Raw genomic sequence first — 18429 nt, 5'->3', positions numbered from 1 at the left:
TGTGTCTAGCATATTTACAAGATATTTCTTTGTTGTTTTGTATGTCCCTACCCGATGATATAACCCTGTTTTCACTATACTACCCCACGATATAACGCTGTTTTCACTATATTTGATGTTGATATAATTTGTGGAGGGGAAGAGAAAAAACAAATTGTTTAAATAGGGATACAGGTAGACCCATTGCAACAATGAGATGTACAAGATGTTATGTCAAAAATGAACTAATGAACTTTACAACTTTGGCGGGAGTGGGGGGGGAGGGGCAGAGATGGGAAGGGATGGGGAAACAAAGGAGGAGACAACAATGCTTGATAAGAAATGCACTCATTACCTTGCCCACGTAATTGTAACTCCTCTGTACGGTATTTTCACAATAAAAAAACAAGGTAACGAAAAATTACATGTTGTCTTCAATCAGAAACTAATTGATACTTCAATGAGCATAAGACAATCACTTGTATTCTCTTCAAAGGAATCATCAGGACTGCATTACCAAACATGAACCGAGAAAACAGAGAGCAGTACCAAGTGGTCATCCAGGCCAAAGACATGGGCGGCCAGATGGGGGGCCTCTCAGGAACCACCACTGTGAACATCACGCTGACTGATGTCAACGACAACCCGCCGCGATTTCCCCAGAGTAAGTGACCTGGGATCGTCCCGCTGCAGTTCTGCAGGGCCAGAGTTCTGCAGGACAAGGTGAAAAGGTGGGACGGGGAAAAAGGAAGAAGAACTGTGCAAGAGAAATGAAGAAACAGAGAGAAAGGGGGAGAGAGAGAGACAGAGACAGAGACAGAGGGAGGGAGGGAGAGGGAGGAAGAGAGAGAGAAAGAGAGAATGAGACAGAGACAGAGACAGTCTTACTTCTATAATCCTAGCTACTCAGGTCTTTGAGAACTGAAGATCACAGTTGAAAGCCAGCCCAGCCAAGAAAGTCTGTGAGACTCTTATCTTCAATTAACCACACACACACACACACACACACACACACACACACACAGACACACACACACACAAGCTATAGCTCAACTGGTAGAGTACTATCCTTGACCACAAAAGTTCAAAGACAGCACGCTGGCCCTGAATTCAAACCCCAGGACCATACATATGTGCACAAACACACACACACACACGTGTGTGTGCTTGTGCACATTTACACACATTGAAAATGTGTTGCTATATTCATTATGGATATTCACTGGAGTAATTCATTGGAAAATAGACATTTGAAAGATAATAATGTTCAATGAAAATTTATTTTACTTGCCCATGTAATTGTAACTCCTCTGTATGGTATTTTTACAATAAAAAAGGAAAAAAATTATTTTACTATGTTTTCATTTTTTAATATTATGGCTGATTTATTCATGTATTCAGTAAACTCCTTTTACTAAGTTAAAAATTTATAATCAGCATCTCTGGTTCATATTACACAAAATTCAATGCATTGATCATGGCTATAATCATAATCATGCTGACAACAATAACAAAGGGAAACAGACAATATTTCAATTCATGAATAGCATTTTAATAGGCCACTATACCAGTTTACTTACTGCCTCACTCAATGTCATCACAATAACTTTCTCAGATCAATGTTGTGACCTCTATTTTACACATGAAAAATGAAGTTTAAAGGCCATATTGTCAAATTAAGACCAAATCACTAGAAATGGCAGAAATGTGTTGAAATTGATGTCTACATCCAGCTGTATAACATAATAGATTTCTAGGATTTTTAGACCATGCTGTATTTCATCTCATTATTTTTAAAATAATAGATGGGCATGTAATTCATGGATTTTTAATTCCTACATTGCCTCTTATATTATGAATCTATGTAATCATATCTGACCACGGGAACATTCAGTCATGGTAATTGGAATGTTATTTGATAGTATAATCATCTAGCATCTGTGAAACTAAGTTTTTAATTTCTAATATCATTTTATTAGGTATACAAGGTTTAGAGTGTTCTACTATTCATGAGTACTTTCCTAATTCAGTAAATTATTGAAGCCTGAAAATTAATCTGTATAAAGACATCATCATCATTATCATCAGCCTCATAGTCTCATCATCGTCATCAACAACCATATTAATATTTCTGCCAAATATAAAAGCATAAGAAAAGGTGGCTCAGGCAGACTCCTAATGTGATCAAAACATTTCTATTTAATAGAAATATGATGTAAGACAAAAATACATGCCATATATATATAAGCTTAAACTTTCTCTCAGCCACACTTACCAGTGCTCTTTTCTGTACTTTTTACATTTAGTCTTGAGAATAGTAACACAAATAAGTTTTCTACCCCCCCGTTTGGTTGATTCAAGGTTTCTCACTTACAGGGAAGTTTTAATTTCAATAAGTGATTGATGATCTTGTGGAGTGAACATAAACTTAACAAGACTCTCCTATTCTGAGCATGTCAGTCCATCAGTGTATATTCTCCACAAGTTATTTTTAAGGGCTACCTACAAAAGCAGCCAAATTAGAAGTGATAGCAAACAATTCTAGAACCACTCAATGTTTATATGTGATTTTCCCCTACTCATGCATCTATTTTTGTGTTTTTTTAATATTTTCGGCTGACTACTTACTTTAGCCCATCAGTTTATATTGAAATGGTTCTGATCTTGATAAAATAGAGTAGCATTATAAAAAAATGAGCATTGTTAAAACATATACTAAACATTTCAAAATATAGGCTCACTTATATTTACAATATCGACATGAGTTTCCTATTGCAATTTTCATCTCTTGAATTAGTTAAAAATCTGACATTTTTAAACTCAAGTCACGTGTTCATAATTCTGCAGTTGGAATCTCAAAACTAGTGTGAGGACCTAGGTAATGTCATTCTAACTTCTGTGCTTCTAAACTATAGCTAGAGAGAGAGAGAGAGAGCAGATTTCCGAATCCTTTCATTTACTTGGAGCATTCCATCTTTAGTTAATTCTGTGGCATACTACTTACGCATCCATTATATGACCAACTTCAGACCAGGTCCATTGGATTTTTGTTACATCCCTACCCATTTTTACACAAAAGTAGAAAACCATCCTTGTGTTGGTTGGCGCTTTTGTAGTCCTTGACCAAACATAACTGACCTCTTTCCTGGGATCCCTGTACCTCTTCAGCGGATGAACGAACATGTTTTCATGAGACAAGGTCTTTCAAGGAAATTTTATGTAATGTACTTAGGGATTGAAGGCACGTACACTCAGCGAGCTGTGAGAGTGCCATAATCCCTGCCTGGTACAAGAGAGATTTGATTTAATAAGAGCTGATTTTCACTTTGTAAATAGAGTCAACCTCTCCTCTTCGGGGGATTCCAAGGTAATGTAGGCCCCAGGCACATGTGCATATTTTAAAGTTATCAAGCACTTTTCAACTGTCAGGCGTGTCCCAAGGAAGAAGCTTCAGTTTGGCAGTGAGGAAATAAAATTAAAAATCTCTCTTTTGTTCCCTCTTTCTATTATCCAAAAGCAAAATAAAAGCCCTTGTTTAAAGGCACTATACTGCAATTTATATTGATTGCATTTGCATTGATTGTTGCTATGCACAATAATAATAATAATATCCTCAAGTGTGTGTAGGTTTTTCTCACATTGTATCAATGAATTACAGAGAATTTCACTAAGTAATTGTTGATTTACTAACCATTGATGAATTTCAAGAACTGAAAAAAAAGACAAAAACCTTAACATTTTTGATGAAAGCCGTACTGTATGTCATGGGCTATGAATCTATGTTAGAAAATAATGAATTTCAATACTCTTAAGAAATAAAAAATAGATATACTCACAAATAGTTTTTATTATGATATAGTGTAAACCCATATTTTCTCTTTTCTCTCTCTTTTCATTTCTACTTTTCCTTCCTTTTTCTCTCTTTCTCTCCCTATTCTCCTATTCCTCTCTTGAATATATATATATATATATATATATATATATGCACTGCATATATATATATATATATGCAGTGCAGATTTATTCAGTAAAACCAGTTCCATTTTAAACTAAAGCTATAAACTAATAAATTTCCAGATATAAAGAGATTTAGGGAAGGAAAATTATTAAAACCCCCTTCTGAAATAGACCAGTATTTTTCAGCCAGGAGAGCGAGGTACTCTGAGAGGAAAGCATTTTAGTGGGGAGAATACAATGAAGACAGTTGATTTTCAGGGAAAGTATAAAATTTGGCATGGCTAGACCTAAATGTTCAATATAAGGATTATGAAAGCTAAGAATTGGAATGTAGGCATTGTTAGCATCAGGAAGAGGATTGAATAGAGCAGAAATATTGCATGTATCATCTAAGATAATTATTTCAGATCATTAGACACGGTTCTTTATGGGAACTAATTACTCTGGTAGCTGGTAGGGAGGAAGCAAACTCTTGGATAGTTAGGATGAGAGTTGATGAGCCTCTGAATTAATCTGCAGGGAAAGCTTTGAGATTATTGTATATTTAAAAGAGTAATCCATGGGATTTAGTAACCAGGTCAATAGAAGATTTAGAGGATAAAAGGTAAAGGAATCAATAAAAGGCACCACTTTCATGCTTGCTTCTGGAACAAGTTGTCCAAAGAGGAAAACCAGAGACTTTAATTCAGCTTGAACATTTTGGATTGAGATAACTGCAGGCAGTGTGGTGAGGTGTCTTCCTCTTAAATACTAGTGAAATGTGAAGCTCTGAGGTGTATCAGTGACATTTAAATGAACACAGACATTTAAGATCTTGGTCCCAGTTTTTGCCCCTAAACTGGTTATTTTCCTCTTTTACAATTATGTAACTGAAAACAGCACAGAACACCAACTGAGTGTGATGGAGAATTGTTCTTGGTCAAGAACAAGAGATACAGACAAGAGTAGGAGGAGATGTTGAAAAATCAATTTCTCAGATTTTTGAGGCAGGAGGTAATTGAAGAAATGATGGGGAGACTTTGCAACAAGGGCAGGGGGGTATTTATGTCTTTCTGGAGTGAGTGAGCAAGGATTCTCTGGGGACTCCAGTGTTGCCCCTTTTCGTTCGTTTTATGGTTTCTGCACTCATTGTTGTGTTGCTGACTGACATGGCTCTGTAGCTCATGTGGTTCGGAATGATCATGGGATTATAATGCGGTTAAAGATCTAAAAGGGGTTAGGGAGAATGCCTGAAGAGAAACTTCTAGTCTACCCAACATCCTGTCATGAAAGATAAAAAAAGATAAAGTAAGGGTAGAAATTCATGTAGATCACTGAGGGAGTACTCAAACTAACACATGCAATCGTAACAAAATGTTAAGAATCACAGAACCTGGTGAAGGACCATTTTCTGTGTTTGATGAAATAACATACTTCTTTAAGAGATATTATACGTATATGGAAATTACACATGGAAAAATCTACATGAAATGTTCAAGTTATTTCAGTGGAAACTTGCCTTAGGCTAAACTACTTGACATTTTTTTTTTGCATAATGGTATTCAAATCACTCTCTATTGTGGAAAGTTCCAGAACAAATGCAATGTGGACAGTACTCTTAGGTGGGTATAGATATAAAAATACAGAATCTTTGCAATGCAACTATGTTTAGAACAAATTAGACTGTTGTTGAAGAGATATTATTACATTTAACTGTTCAGGTAAGACACATTGTAAAGAGACTTCATAGTGAAATATAATACTTTCTATAAATTACTAATTTAGAGTGTATACACATTGCAATTCTGTTATTTATTGATACCAATTAACTTGCCTCCGATTTCCAAAAAAAAAAAAATGTTATTAAGGTAGATAACCCAGACTCTGGGGATCAGCTGATGTAAACTCTGTTGCTGTGGTGCTTCTTCAATAGCATTAACAGGAAATTAAGATATCCCTCAGTATTTCATTTTGCTCCTAAATTGAGCAAAAGGAAATGTGAAATTACTTAAATAAACCAAAAAGTTAAATCACTTAAATGTACAACAACAAAGTTCCTGATCATGCCTCCCCTGCTCCCAAAGTTAGGTTTCTGCCTTTTTTCTGGGAAGCATCTTCAATTCTGAAGCCTTCTTAAGTTTGTCAGTCTCTAGTGTGACTTTGAGCTCTCCTCTGTTTTCTCCTAAATGCTCATTTAGCATTGCATAATTTCCTTAACTACTCTGCTCTTGCCTCCGAGGAGCTTTATCTTGTTTTTAATTTCTTCCTGTTAAGCTCATTAAAAAACATCTTTTGAGCATTATACAATGGAACAGTTTATAAACGTGCATAATTGTGTCATTTTTCTTAAAGCAAGTATTGAGATTGTTGTGCAGTGCAGAGATGTTACCGTAAGATTACACACAAAGCCAATAAAAAAATAAACTAATGTTAAATTATTTTGTTGATTCATATATGTGGAGCTTTTTAATTTTAACTCTGGAAAAGTAGAGAGTTTTTATGTAAATGTGGATAGCAGCGAGGGCAGGGAATAGAAGATAAAGAAAAATCAGCTCTTTGAACCTCCAGGTTTTTATCTACAAAACAAAACAGTAGCTATTTGTTTCTCAGCTCAAAACCTGGAGAAAAGCAATTGTACCCTTGTTCTACTCCCAGTTGAATGCTGGCATCGTTTTTCTGTTGATCTATAAAAACAAACAAACAAACAAACACACCTCACCCCATCATAGTCCTGCAGTGACTCTTACATACTTTGAGCTGTCAATTATTTTTTGCAGTATAATTTTGCAGTGTTTTTAATATTCTAATGCAAAAGAGCCTATTGATCAAATCATAGTAGAGCAAGTGGCCTGGAATCTTAGTCCTACATACTGAAAACTCACAGTATGTTAAACTTATTTGAACTCTTTAATAATCACAACTCAGGGCATTTGTGAGTTTCTTATTATCAGTTCAAAGTGTACTTAAGTAAGTAACCTAGATATGTTGCTTACTTTCCAAAAACCCTGTGATGTTTCTTTGAGACTTTTAGTTAATAGAGCTTTCCCATATACGATATAGAAATTATAATTGCCTTTCTCATTACAATGATCTTGGATGTTTAAGTGGCTAACCAAAGGAAGAACATGCTCACTAGGAATAAATATTTATCCATTCTAAATATTAAAAGAGAAGCAGATGATTCAGGCTGACACTGAATTTTAAGCAACAATAAATTTGAATTGATAGGAAGGCATAGCACATAATTATGGGTCCATCATCTCTGGGATTAATATATATACATATATTATGTATGTATATATATGTATATTTGAGAATATATACATACATATGGAGCACGCAAATATATGTCTTTAAAAACAAATGAAATCAGAGATGAATGGTAGGCTCTTCTTTGTCATTGGGAACATGTGCAGAGAGATCTTTACCTTTTGTACAGTTCTCTTCTGCTTCCTAGAAACAAGTAGACATTCATAGAGGGAGAAAGGCTGATCCTGAAAGCAATTTTGATTTACTTGACAAACTTCTATATTCATATTCAACATACAAGACTAGAAAAAACATAGCAAAATATGAGTGGATTACTTCAATACACAAAATATAGAAATATACTTTTAATATTGGAGAAAAGGTTTAATATATCTTGTCCTAAAATAACTCTGAGCATAAATTTAATTCTAAAGAAAGAATTAACATTTATTTATGGATAGGCATGTACAGAGTATAACGAATAAAAATGTTTCCAGTGAATTAATACTAAATTCGTTATAGTATATAAACAATTGTGATGTATATGCATAGCATGTATACTTATAAAAATACTATGATTAGGCGGGCACCAGTGGCTCACGCCTGTAATCCTAGTAGCTCAGGAGGCTGAGATCTGAGCATCACGGTTCAAAGCCAGCCTGGGCAGGAAAGTCTATGAGACTCTTATCTCCAATAAACCACTAAAAAATCGGAAGTGGTGCTGTGGCTCAAGCAGTAGGGTGCTTGCCTTGAGCTGAAGAGCTGAGGGACAGCTCCCAAGCTCAGAGTTCAAGCCCCACGACCGGCCCCTCACCCCAAAAAGCTAGGATTATTTTATGAAATAAAATCTTCATGATTTATAGAACATTGCAAACTATCTTACACATATTTTTAATGTTTAAGAAAAAGACATACATATATGTATATAAATGTAAATATTTATTTATGTAAACACAATAATGTACAAATTACCATCCAATAGCTACTTGGCAGATGAACAAATAGGTAATAATATGATTTTTATCAAAGCTTTGCACAATTTTAGGTTCATAATAGAAACTAGTGAAGCATATTAATTTTTGTTTAGCTCTTAGAAGCTACTGAAAATCAACATGAATGCAACTAACTCTAATTAACATGAAATATATCGTTTACAATGAATATGATATCTGCACTAATCAAGATGCTAAATGAAATGAGCTTCCGATATTCAACCGCAGCTCTAGTGACAAGGTAAAACTGGACAGATTCTCACAATAAATATTCTAAGCATGTAGTTCAGTCAACTTCAAAGAAGTTCAAGCTAGAAATAAAAACATAGAACACATTCTGAGAGATAGTATTCAAAGCTAAATCAATGAGATGGTCAAATGGACCAAAAAGTATTTTTCTTCAGTAATCCCTGTCTCTCTCTCTCATTTTTGCTATGTTATTTATATGTATATATATAATATACAGTCATTTTAATACAATAAGAAAATGTTTTATTAAAATAAATTAAATGTAATGAAATGTATAAGATATTTCACTTTTAGATACATGCACATAATACACATTGATGAAGTTTACTCCCTTCATTACGCTAAATTCCCTCTTTTTCCTCCTTTTAAAACTGTTCTTAAATGTGTTTCATGATACTAATTTCATTCCCATTTGTAGCATACCGATTAATGAACTTCCTATCAACTTCTTTTCACTTCTCTTCTCTGGGAAGTACCTCCCAAAATACTTCCATTGTATAGTTTTGATATAAAGATTTTATTTACTTTTTATATATAGATTCTGCATATGGGCAAAATATTCAATATTTGTATTTCCTTGGCTTGTTTTGTTCTAGTTAAGTAAAAATGAACATTTGAAAATAAATTTCCCTAAATATTTTAATGTGGAATGTATGTTTTATATATACATATGTAGATATTAAATATATGTATATATCACAATTCTTTTTATTTTTATTTTAAATATATATTTTTATTGTAAAGATACTCTACAGAGGGGTTAAGTTACATGAGCAAGATAATGAGTCTATTTCTTGCCGAGCATTGTTACACCCTCCTTTGTTTTTCCCCTACCATCCCTTTCCTCCCCACCTCCCTACCTTCTCCCTCCCAACCCTGCCAAGTTGTAAAGTTCGTTTTCAACATATTGATGTACATCTCAATATTACAATGGGTTATCCTGTATCCATATTTCAGCATTTTTTATTTCCCTTGTGTTCCCCAAATTATAAAAATGTGTATAGAAGATGAAGGACACCAGAATCAAATACTGTGAGAAAAGGGGTTGTACCATGAGGAAGAATTATATTAAGTGAAGTAAGCCAGACTCAAAGAAACATAGGTCCCATGGTTTCCCTTATCTGCAATAACTAGGATATGTCTAGGACAAGCACAAGAGATCAAATGCTATGTACATATGACCAGATAACATGATGCTGAGCAAAATGAACCCCAAGATAGAGACACAAGAGATTTTATCTTTCTTGTTCTTTTTAAAGCATTTATAATTTTCGCTAAATATTAAAGGAACAAATGAACCCGGCCTCTTTTATTTTTTTTTCTCATGAATAGCTCCAGTTCGATACAACTTTAAACTCTTAAGTCTTTTAACCTCCTCTGGGACTAAGTTTTCTACCAAACATATTTCTAGTATTTATGAGATATCTTAATATGTTGTATGCACAACTTCTCAGCATTTATTAGTGGGCAGTTGTGAAGCAACTTAGGTTTGGCAGATACAAAATTTCAGTTCTATAGCCCTGCTATTACTTTTCTAACATACTGTCAATTATTTAACTCAGGAACACTGCCATCCCAGGCATTTTTCCTGTCAATTTTCTTCAAACATTCTTATATTTTTGGATAGTTAAGATTATCCTGGATCCCATGATAATCCCTTCTGTTTAATCTTCCCATTGCTTTGTTTGTTGGTTTGTTTACTTGTGACAGTACTAGGGCTTGAACTCAAGGCCTAGGCATTATCTTTTAGATTCTTTGCTCAAGACTACAACTCTAGTTACAGCTTAGTTTCTGGCTTTGTGATGGTACATTGGACATAAGAGTCTAAAGAACTTTCTTGTTTGGGTTGGCTTTAAACTGAGATCTTCAGATCTCAACCTTTTGAATAGTGTGAGCCACAAGCTTCTGAATCTTGCATTACCTTTTAACGTCAAGGAATTTGTTTTTAATATTGTTATTATATTCAGGTCTATATCAAACATGCACATATATATATATATATATAGTTACTTTTTAAAGTTATACTCTATTCAGGAGTTTTTATCAATTTCACCCCTTAAACATACTTACACACACACACACACACACACACACACACACACACACACATTTGTACTCATACATACTTACATGTATGCAAGATAATCAGTTGCAGAATGATACAAGAATGTGTCTGTATATGTATCTATATATAAAATTATATATCCCTATACAAAATGCCACTGAAAATTTCTTACTGTTTAAAGTTTATGTAGTATCATGCTATATATAAAATATCTAAGCTTTAAAAAATAATTGAACTTGCTTTTCCACTTAATATTATGTACCTGAGCTTCACTAATATTTCCGTATGCTCACATTTTACTGCTGTGTGTTATTTTTAAATACCGATATATTTGTTTACATGTTTATTTGTTTGTTTGTTACTAATACTGGGACTTGAACTTGGGGCCTGGGCTCTGTCTTTGAGCTTTTATACACAAGGCTTTTTGATGTTTGATGTTTAATTAGAACCTTATGGCTTTGAATTACAATCATCAGTTCTCATCCTCCTGAATAGCGAGGATTACCGGAGTGAGCGACCAATACCTGGCCATTCACATGTTTTTGATACTTAGATTTGCTGTCATATGTCATTGCTATAGTATGTCCTTACTCACATTGCTGTTTACCACTAACGTTAATATTCAACCTCAGCATATATAATCTCATATATGTTCCATTGATAGATTAAATAGTACCCCTTAAATAATATCTATAAGCCCTTATTTTATAAATAATATATACTAAATAATACATAAATTGTTTGCATATATATTTAAAGTAAATTATCAGACTATGAGACAATGAATAAAATAACTTTTTTTGATTCATACTGATAATAATGTGTACTGTCCCTTAGATCTCTGTCACTGGTAGTCGCTTTCTTGGAACTTACCTTCAGCAAGACTTCTGATTCACTATCCCATATTAACTGACCAGGTTTTCATCTCAAAAGCAGAGTTTCCACTGTTTAGAGCCTGCTGCTATACTGCTGCCTCAAGATCTAGCTAAAACTTCATTTAGACATTTCCTAACTTCAAGAAGGAAATGAAACAGTATTTGCTAAAATCTTCCTTAGTAATGAATCCATTTTGATTTTGTTCTGTACATATGATAGCATAAATGGAATATGTAACACTAGCATAGAACACCAAACACATGAAAAAACATGGCACAGGCTTTGTTACCTGGTCATAATTCTATAGACTCAAGTGGTAAAATGACAGTTTAAATGTATTACACAGGCAATATAAAAAAAGGCCAACATGATTGTCATTCCTCTGGATCTAGAAGGAGCTGTAGCAAATGAAGTACTTTATGGACAAAACAGGTAAGGAGGCCCCCACTCTCACAGAAGACTCCGAAAAGACACATCAGAATGAATGTCTCCTTCAATTGACTAGGGCAGGCCCCTGCTTACTCTATTCAAATTCTGGCTTCCAACCCCATGAACTGAATGGGCTAGATAAAAGCTATGAGAGAAGTGAATGCTTCCTCATGGTTGAGCTAGACCCACACTGTGGTTTTGTGTTCTATAGTCAGAATCCATTTGGGAAAGTGTTCAGTGTTAAGTCCCATGCCTATGTAAGTTCAAGAGAAACAACACTCTTAGCAATGCTGCTGACCTGACCATGGTCCAAGAGGTGACCTGCACATTCATTCAGACTTGGAGCTTACTGTGTATTCTTCCTTACATGGATACAATGAAGATCACCAGAATGCTATGATCCTCTAGTGCTGGTTTTATAATACCAAGTGTTGGAGTCATTATAAAACAAGAAAGAAGGAAAGGGGGAGGTTTTTCATGAGTATAATTACGAAAGATAATTTTGACCTATCCTGATCAGTATGGGACATTCTCTTCTCAAATTTACATTGATTTTATGTAATGATTTGGGAAACAGTCTTCATTTTCTGTTAGAGAAACACATGTGCACACACATGCACGCACACACACACACACACACACACACACACACACACACACACACACACACACACACACACACACACACACACACCCTGAAAATTCTGTGCTATAAATGAGCATTGAGATTTAAGAACATTGTTGCCTCCTCCTTTGCTTGATAAGAAATGTACTTGTTATCTTGCCCATGTAATTGTAACCCCTCTGTATGGCATTTTCACAATAAAAAAAAGTAAAACAAAAAAAGAAAAAGAAAAAAAAGAACATTTGCATTGAGATGGTAGATCATTGAAAATAATGTTTTACTTCTTTCTTAGTTGAGTATGATTTATTTTTACTGATTTTTAGATAGCAACTACTTCAGCTAAAAATTGGATTATTTTGACATTTAAGTCTTTACATCATTTTTTTAATATTCACACTATTGATATTATTGAAGTCACATTCCCTCTCTTTTGTTTTACAATGAGATCTTTCAACTTCTTTGCCCTTTCTATGAGCAATATATGTATGAATACATGCATGTATATATTCATATGTATATGTATGTATGAATATATGTGTATATGTATGTTTATTTGTAGATATACACATTTCTTTGGATATTTGATATTATGTCTGTTTCCTAAGTTTAATGTGTAGCTTAGTGACTCAACTTGTATTTCTTTGTATAAGTATAGATAATTATAAATGGTATTTCCTTGATAGTATTATTTCTTTGGCTACATATTCATTAATTTGTTCTTCAGTTTATGTTCTACTGTTTGTGTATATTTGGTCCTTAAATTTGCTATCTGTTTTTTGAACTCCAAAGAAATTTAATTTTGATTTTGAAAAATATTGGACAATATAAATATTTGTAGTTATTGCTTCTGAATTAACCTTTAAGTTAATTTTAACCTGGTCAAAGAGTTCAATTATCTACTGGTTTATTACTATTTATTCAAAGGCCAATTTTATTATTTCTTGATTAGATTGAATGGATGCTTCATGCCTACCTAGCAAGAATCTGAATTATGCAAATAGCATCTATAAAATTTATATCCATCTCAATTAAATCATCCTTGTTATTTGCCTTTTTAAAGGATTGTATGACTTGCAGTTTTTTGATCTAGTTAACTGATCATGCATTGAAAAAATTACCGTGACTAGAATATCTAGAAAGGACATTATTATGAAACTGGAAATTTTAGCAGATATAAGATTGGTAAGAGTTTACAAATCAAACTTAGCTAAACAAATATCATTATCATTAAGATCATTCAAGTGATATATTTTTTTATGTTTTAGAAAGATCATATTTGCCACAGTATCATCAATCAATTTATTGATGTATTGATTTTATAATTTAATTTTAAAAATAAATTCATTTGGTAAACCTACTAGAATAGTAGCAGAGGAATAACAATATATGTATAGGTTGAATGGAAGAAGAAATACTGGCCTGGAAAGTAGTGCAGAAAATCTTTTACAAGAAGAAAACATGTACTTAAGTAAGAAAGTTATGGAAAAACATAAAGGGGACAATTGTCACTGGATTGTATTAAAGAGATAGGCCAGACACTGATGGCTCACACCTCCAATCCTAGCTACTCAGCAGGCTGAGATCCGAGGATTGTGGGTGAAAACCAGCCTGAAGAAAGTCTGTGGGACTCTTATCTCCAATTAAGCACCAGAAAACAGGAAGCAGGACTGTGGCTCAAGTTGTAGAACACTATTTTTGAGCTGAAGAGCACAGGGAGAGTGCCCAAGCCCAGAGTTCAAGCCCTAAGACAAAGCCCAGAGTTCAAGCCCTAAGACAGACCAAAAATTAAAGAGAATGACAGACAGAAAGTAAATTATAAAGAGCTAGCTTCTGTACCTTCTGTAGAATGGGTACATTTGAAAAGTTTTAAAGTGATAAGCAACTGCTGATAGAAGTAATGTTTTCAGTTAGTCATGTGTCTTGAATGTAGATTGAAACTAAGGAATTGTGTATTTGTCAAAGTAAATGATTGGCAGACTAGTTAGCAATCGTCTACCCAGCGGCAAGATAATGATAAGAAATATACTCATTACCTTGCTCATGTAAGTGTAACCACTCTGTACAGTATGTTCACAATAAAAAAACTTATTAAAAAAAGAAAATGCATTCATTCTACAAATAATCATATACAAGTTTCCAAAGCACTGAGGAACTCAGTGGGCATATAGTGCTGACAAAATACAAAAATTCTGTTTTTCAGTTTTAGATTCTCTTGATACACACAAATTAATAAATAGATAATAAAGTGCCTAGCAGTGGCAAGTGACAAGAAATGTCTGAGAGTGCTGTGATCACTTCATTTTCTTTAGGTTACTGGTGAGAGCTTCTAAAAGGTCACAGCTGAGCAAGCAGCTAAATGAAAGAGTCATCAGGACCCCAAGATAGAGGTAGTCCATGGGGAAAGAATACAAAGCAAAGACAGAGAGCGTCAGAAAACAGTAGTTAACACAAGAGCTGAAAATTGCCTTCGGCAGTGGGATGTTGGAGTTTGGTAAAGAAAAGCATACAAAAATACAGGCAGAGATCAAATCAAATGTGATAGGAAGTGATCTACTGACTTTTTGGGTTGTTTTTTGAAGGCTACTGACACCAACCCTTATAATTGATAGAAAATTCATTGTATCAGCTTGCTTAAACTATTATAAAACACAATGCTATACAAGATCAGATGGTCTGGAAAGCTTCAAAAATTAAAAAGAAAATAATAGTGGGTGATTGGCAAAATTTCACAGTGATAAAGTTTAAATTTATCTATTGTTTTATTTTTAAATTAGATTTATTATACTTTAAAACTTTCATCAAACCAACAAAATTAATAAAGCTTTTATCATCATCTGAGGTATTAAACCATTGTGCTAAAATTATTAGTGTATTATCATACTCATGTAAATCAAAAGCAAACTAGCAGTAGGTATATTTGGCAAGGCTTAGCATTGGTAGATAAATGATAAGCCAATAATACACTGAAATTGATGAAAATATTTAATTGGGTACAAATTGATATTTCATTACAACATATATATTATAAAGAGTCATGATGTTAAGCAAGTTTCTAGAATTAGACGATAATAGTAGAATTTCTCAACAGTAAAATATTAACTGCATATTCTAATTACATCTTCAGGTTGGGGATGTAGTTTAGTTTTTGAATGCTTATCTAGTATGCTCAAGATCCTAAGTTCATTACCTCATCCAACAAATACATAAAAATATAACAATATATACCCATTTGCCAGTATATACAGATTTGTTGTTTCGCTGCCTATAAAACCGATGTGCCACTTAGAACAGCGGGCAGCTACACTATTCTGGTAAAGTAGAGGAGTTTACTTAAAAATACGCTGCTTGTGAGAGGAATGAAAGTTCTATAGACATTAGAAAACTGTCAAAGCTACAGTAATCTAGCAAGCGATGTCATATATTTCACAATTATAACATTATATAAAAGAGCCACATATCCAGCTTGTATGAAAAATATAAATCTGTACTTTTGAAAGATGTTTGGAGCTTCAGCAAAGTTCAGACCACTCTGCCCAACTTGACAAAGTTTCATATGCAACAATAGGCCCTTATTTCAACTCCTCAACCATGACTCTCCATGTTGAACTGGACACCTGGTAAACAGAGTTCTGTAGTGGGGATACTGCTGTAATTCCAGGCAAAAGATTGTACCATCACTGTGGTTTATCTTCCCACACCTGCAAATCAAGACTGCAGCCTTCAAGCTGTTTCAACAGCACTGAATTTGGCCAATCCCAATTTGAAAATGCCAACAAAAAATAAAATACCAGAGGTGATGCATTTGCATTTGTATAAAGCTGATAAGTTATTCCTACTAGCTTAGCCCATAAAACAACTATGTGTTTAAAAATTACTTTCAAAATTAAGCTAATCTACCTGCCTAGATAAGTTTCTTAGGGATTCCGCCTAAAGTGTCATCGATAGAGGGACTTAAACAATAGAAATGTGTTGTCCTACACATTCCAGGGTCCAGGGGCCAATTTCTTCTGATGTGTTTCTCTTTTATAAAGCATAGTCCCTGAAATACTCAGCACACAGCAATGCCATTTTTTTTTCTTATTTGGTATACTGTATTGAAAGTATAAGAAGATAATCAAGGAAAACATTATGTGAGTAAAATGGCATGAGGGGAAAAAACATGAAAGGAAATAGGAAATTCTGGAGAATGATATAGGGAATTTCATAGAACAATGTAGAAAATTCTCATGACAGAAACATTACAGGGCCTGATTTGATACAAATCTTTCATGCAAGTAGATATACATATGCAATATCCTTGCTGGATAAGAGGTCTGGACTTTTGTTATATGTGTTAAGCAGAATTGCTTAAGGTTTATGTGCAAGAAGGTACTTCCAGAAGTGTGCTTCCAGTCAATTAATCTGTCAGAAATTTATAGTTTTATGACCACCTGCTAAAATATAAATCTCATTAATGGTAGAAACTCTTCATACCAAATGCACTTCTAGGCACACCAAGGGCTTAGATAAATTCTTGTCTTGCTAAAGAATGAAGTCGAGTTTGTCAGGTTTAGTGTTTTCACTCTGACATTGTGAGGGTCATCATTATATTTCTCCTACAGACTATCTACTGGTTTTGTTTTCACAAACAGAAAAAGGGTTCCTACACATTAAGGCTCTTCTTTTGAGATATAGTAATGTTATTTCCTGCAACTATAAAGCAAGAGTGCTAAAAAACTAAGTATAATATATAGAGAAATACTCAATAGAAATATCCACTATGTACCTTTGGTTTGTTGTAATTGTATAACCACACAATGGCATATTCTCTACCTGCAAAGCCTATCTATACTAATGATAAAAGATAGTGCTCATAATGCAAACCAGAATTCCTGATATCCTTACATTTTCTACTATGCAGAGTCCTCAATTTTGCATATTTCTCCCTCAGACTTTCAAATTATTCATAAAAGGCTGATTCAATATATAATCAACATGTAATATAAAGTTGAAGATTCACAGTATTCTCTTAGATGTATTGTAATTTGAATATTCTCTTGATAACTTGATTCATCTTGATTATTTCCTTCATACTTCACAGACACAATCCATCTCCGAGTGCTTGAGTCCTCCCCTGTTGGCACAGCTGTTGGAAGTGTGAAAGCCACGGATGCTGACATTGGAAAAAATGCTGAAGTAGAATACCGGATTATTGATGGTGATGGGACGGATATGTTTGACATTGTAACTGAGAAGGAAACGCAGGAAGGCATTATAACTGTAAAAAAGGTGCATAGCTGCTGAATAAATAAGCATCTGTGTGTTTCCAGAGTAGAGATTTCATTATGAATGGTTCACTCACACATTATTCATTGAAAGGAACATCACAACCATGTTCAAATGTCATTTATATTGTGCACATGTAAAAAGGATAGGAAACCAAATGCAAGCATTTGATTCTATGATTGTGTTGATTGAAACATGAAACCTGAGATTAAAAAAATAAGAAGGAAGTTAATATGTGTTTAATTATATTTTGTGGCATATTCATAGAAACCCACTAAGATAGCATTGGTTTCTTGAAAACAATTGTTGATATCTAATAATGGCACTAGATCTTCACAGTTGGAGGAATAAAAAATAGCACACCAGCCAGGTGTATGAGGCAATAATTAGAGTTGCTAATGATAGGAGACAGGATGAACTGGAAACTAATTTAATTGTTCACATTTTCCCTTCTGCTTCTATAAATTAAAATTTTCTGCTAGCATATGTTCAGTGATAAAATTTAAAGGTAACCAATTTATATTGTAGAGTCAGTGCCATCGGTAGGAGAAAAAAAAGACACATTAAAATTAGATCCTAATGCAATGCCTAGCAGAACGTACTCACTGAGGCACTGGTTTAACAGTCCCACTCACCAGATGCTGGTGTCTCAGGCCTGTAATCCTAACTACTCAGGAAGCTGACATCTAAGCATGGCTGTACAAAGCCTACCCAGGCAGAAAAATCTCTGGGACTTTTGTTGCCAGTTAACCAGCAAGAATCCA

The 18429-nt window shown here is 34.0% G+C and overlaps 1 protein-coding gene across 7 annotated transcripts in view; it reads left to right on the top strand.

The window, feature by feature from the left end:
• LOC138841502 (cadherin-10) overlaps positions 1-18429 on the top strand; it is a 168353-nt gene that overhangs the window by 115889 nt on the left and 34035 nt on the right. For all 7 annotated transcript variants that reach the window (XM_070042231.1, XM_070042230.1, XM_070042227.1 and 4 more), the window contains exons 5-6: positions 476-643; positions 17481-17668. In XM_070042231.1, the coding sequence (XP_069898332.1) occupies positions 476-643; positions 17481-17668 (356 nt within the window). The remainder of the gene's footprint in view (positions 1-475; positions 644-17480; positions 17669-18429) is intronic.

This window comes from Dipodomys merriami, unplaced genomic scaffold (assembly GCF_024711535.1).
Source record: "Dipodomys merriami isolate MVZ:Mamm:240054 unplaced genomic scaffold, mDipMer1.0.p SCAF_32, whole genome shotgun sequence".
Lineage (NCBI taxonomy): Eukaryota > Metazoa > Chordata > Mammalia > Rodentia > Heteromyidae > Dipodomys > Dipodomys merriami.
Note: the sequence above shows the minus strand (reverse complement) of the source record. Positions and strands in the feature narration are given on the sequence as shown.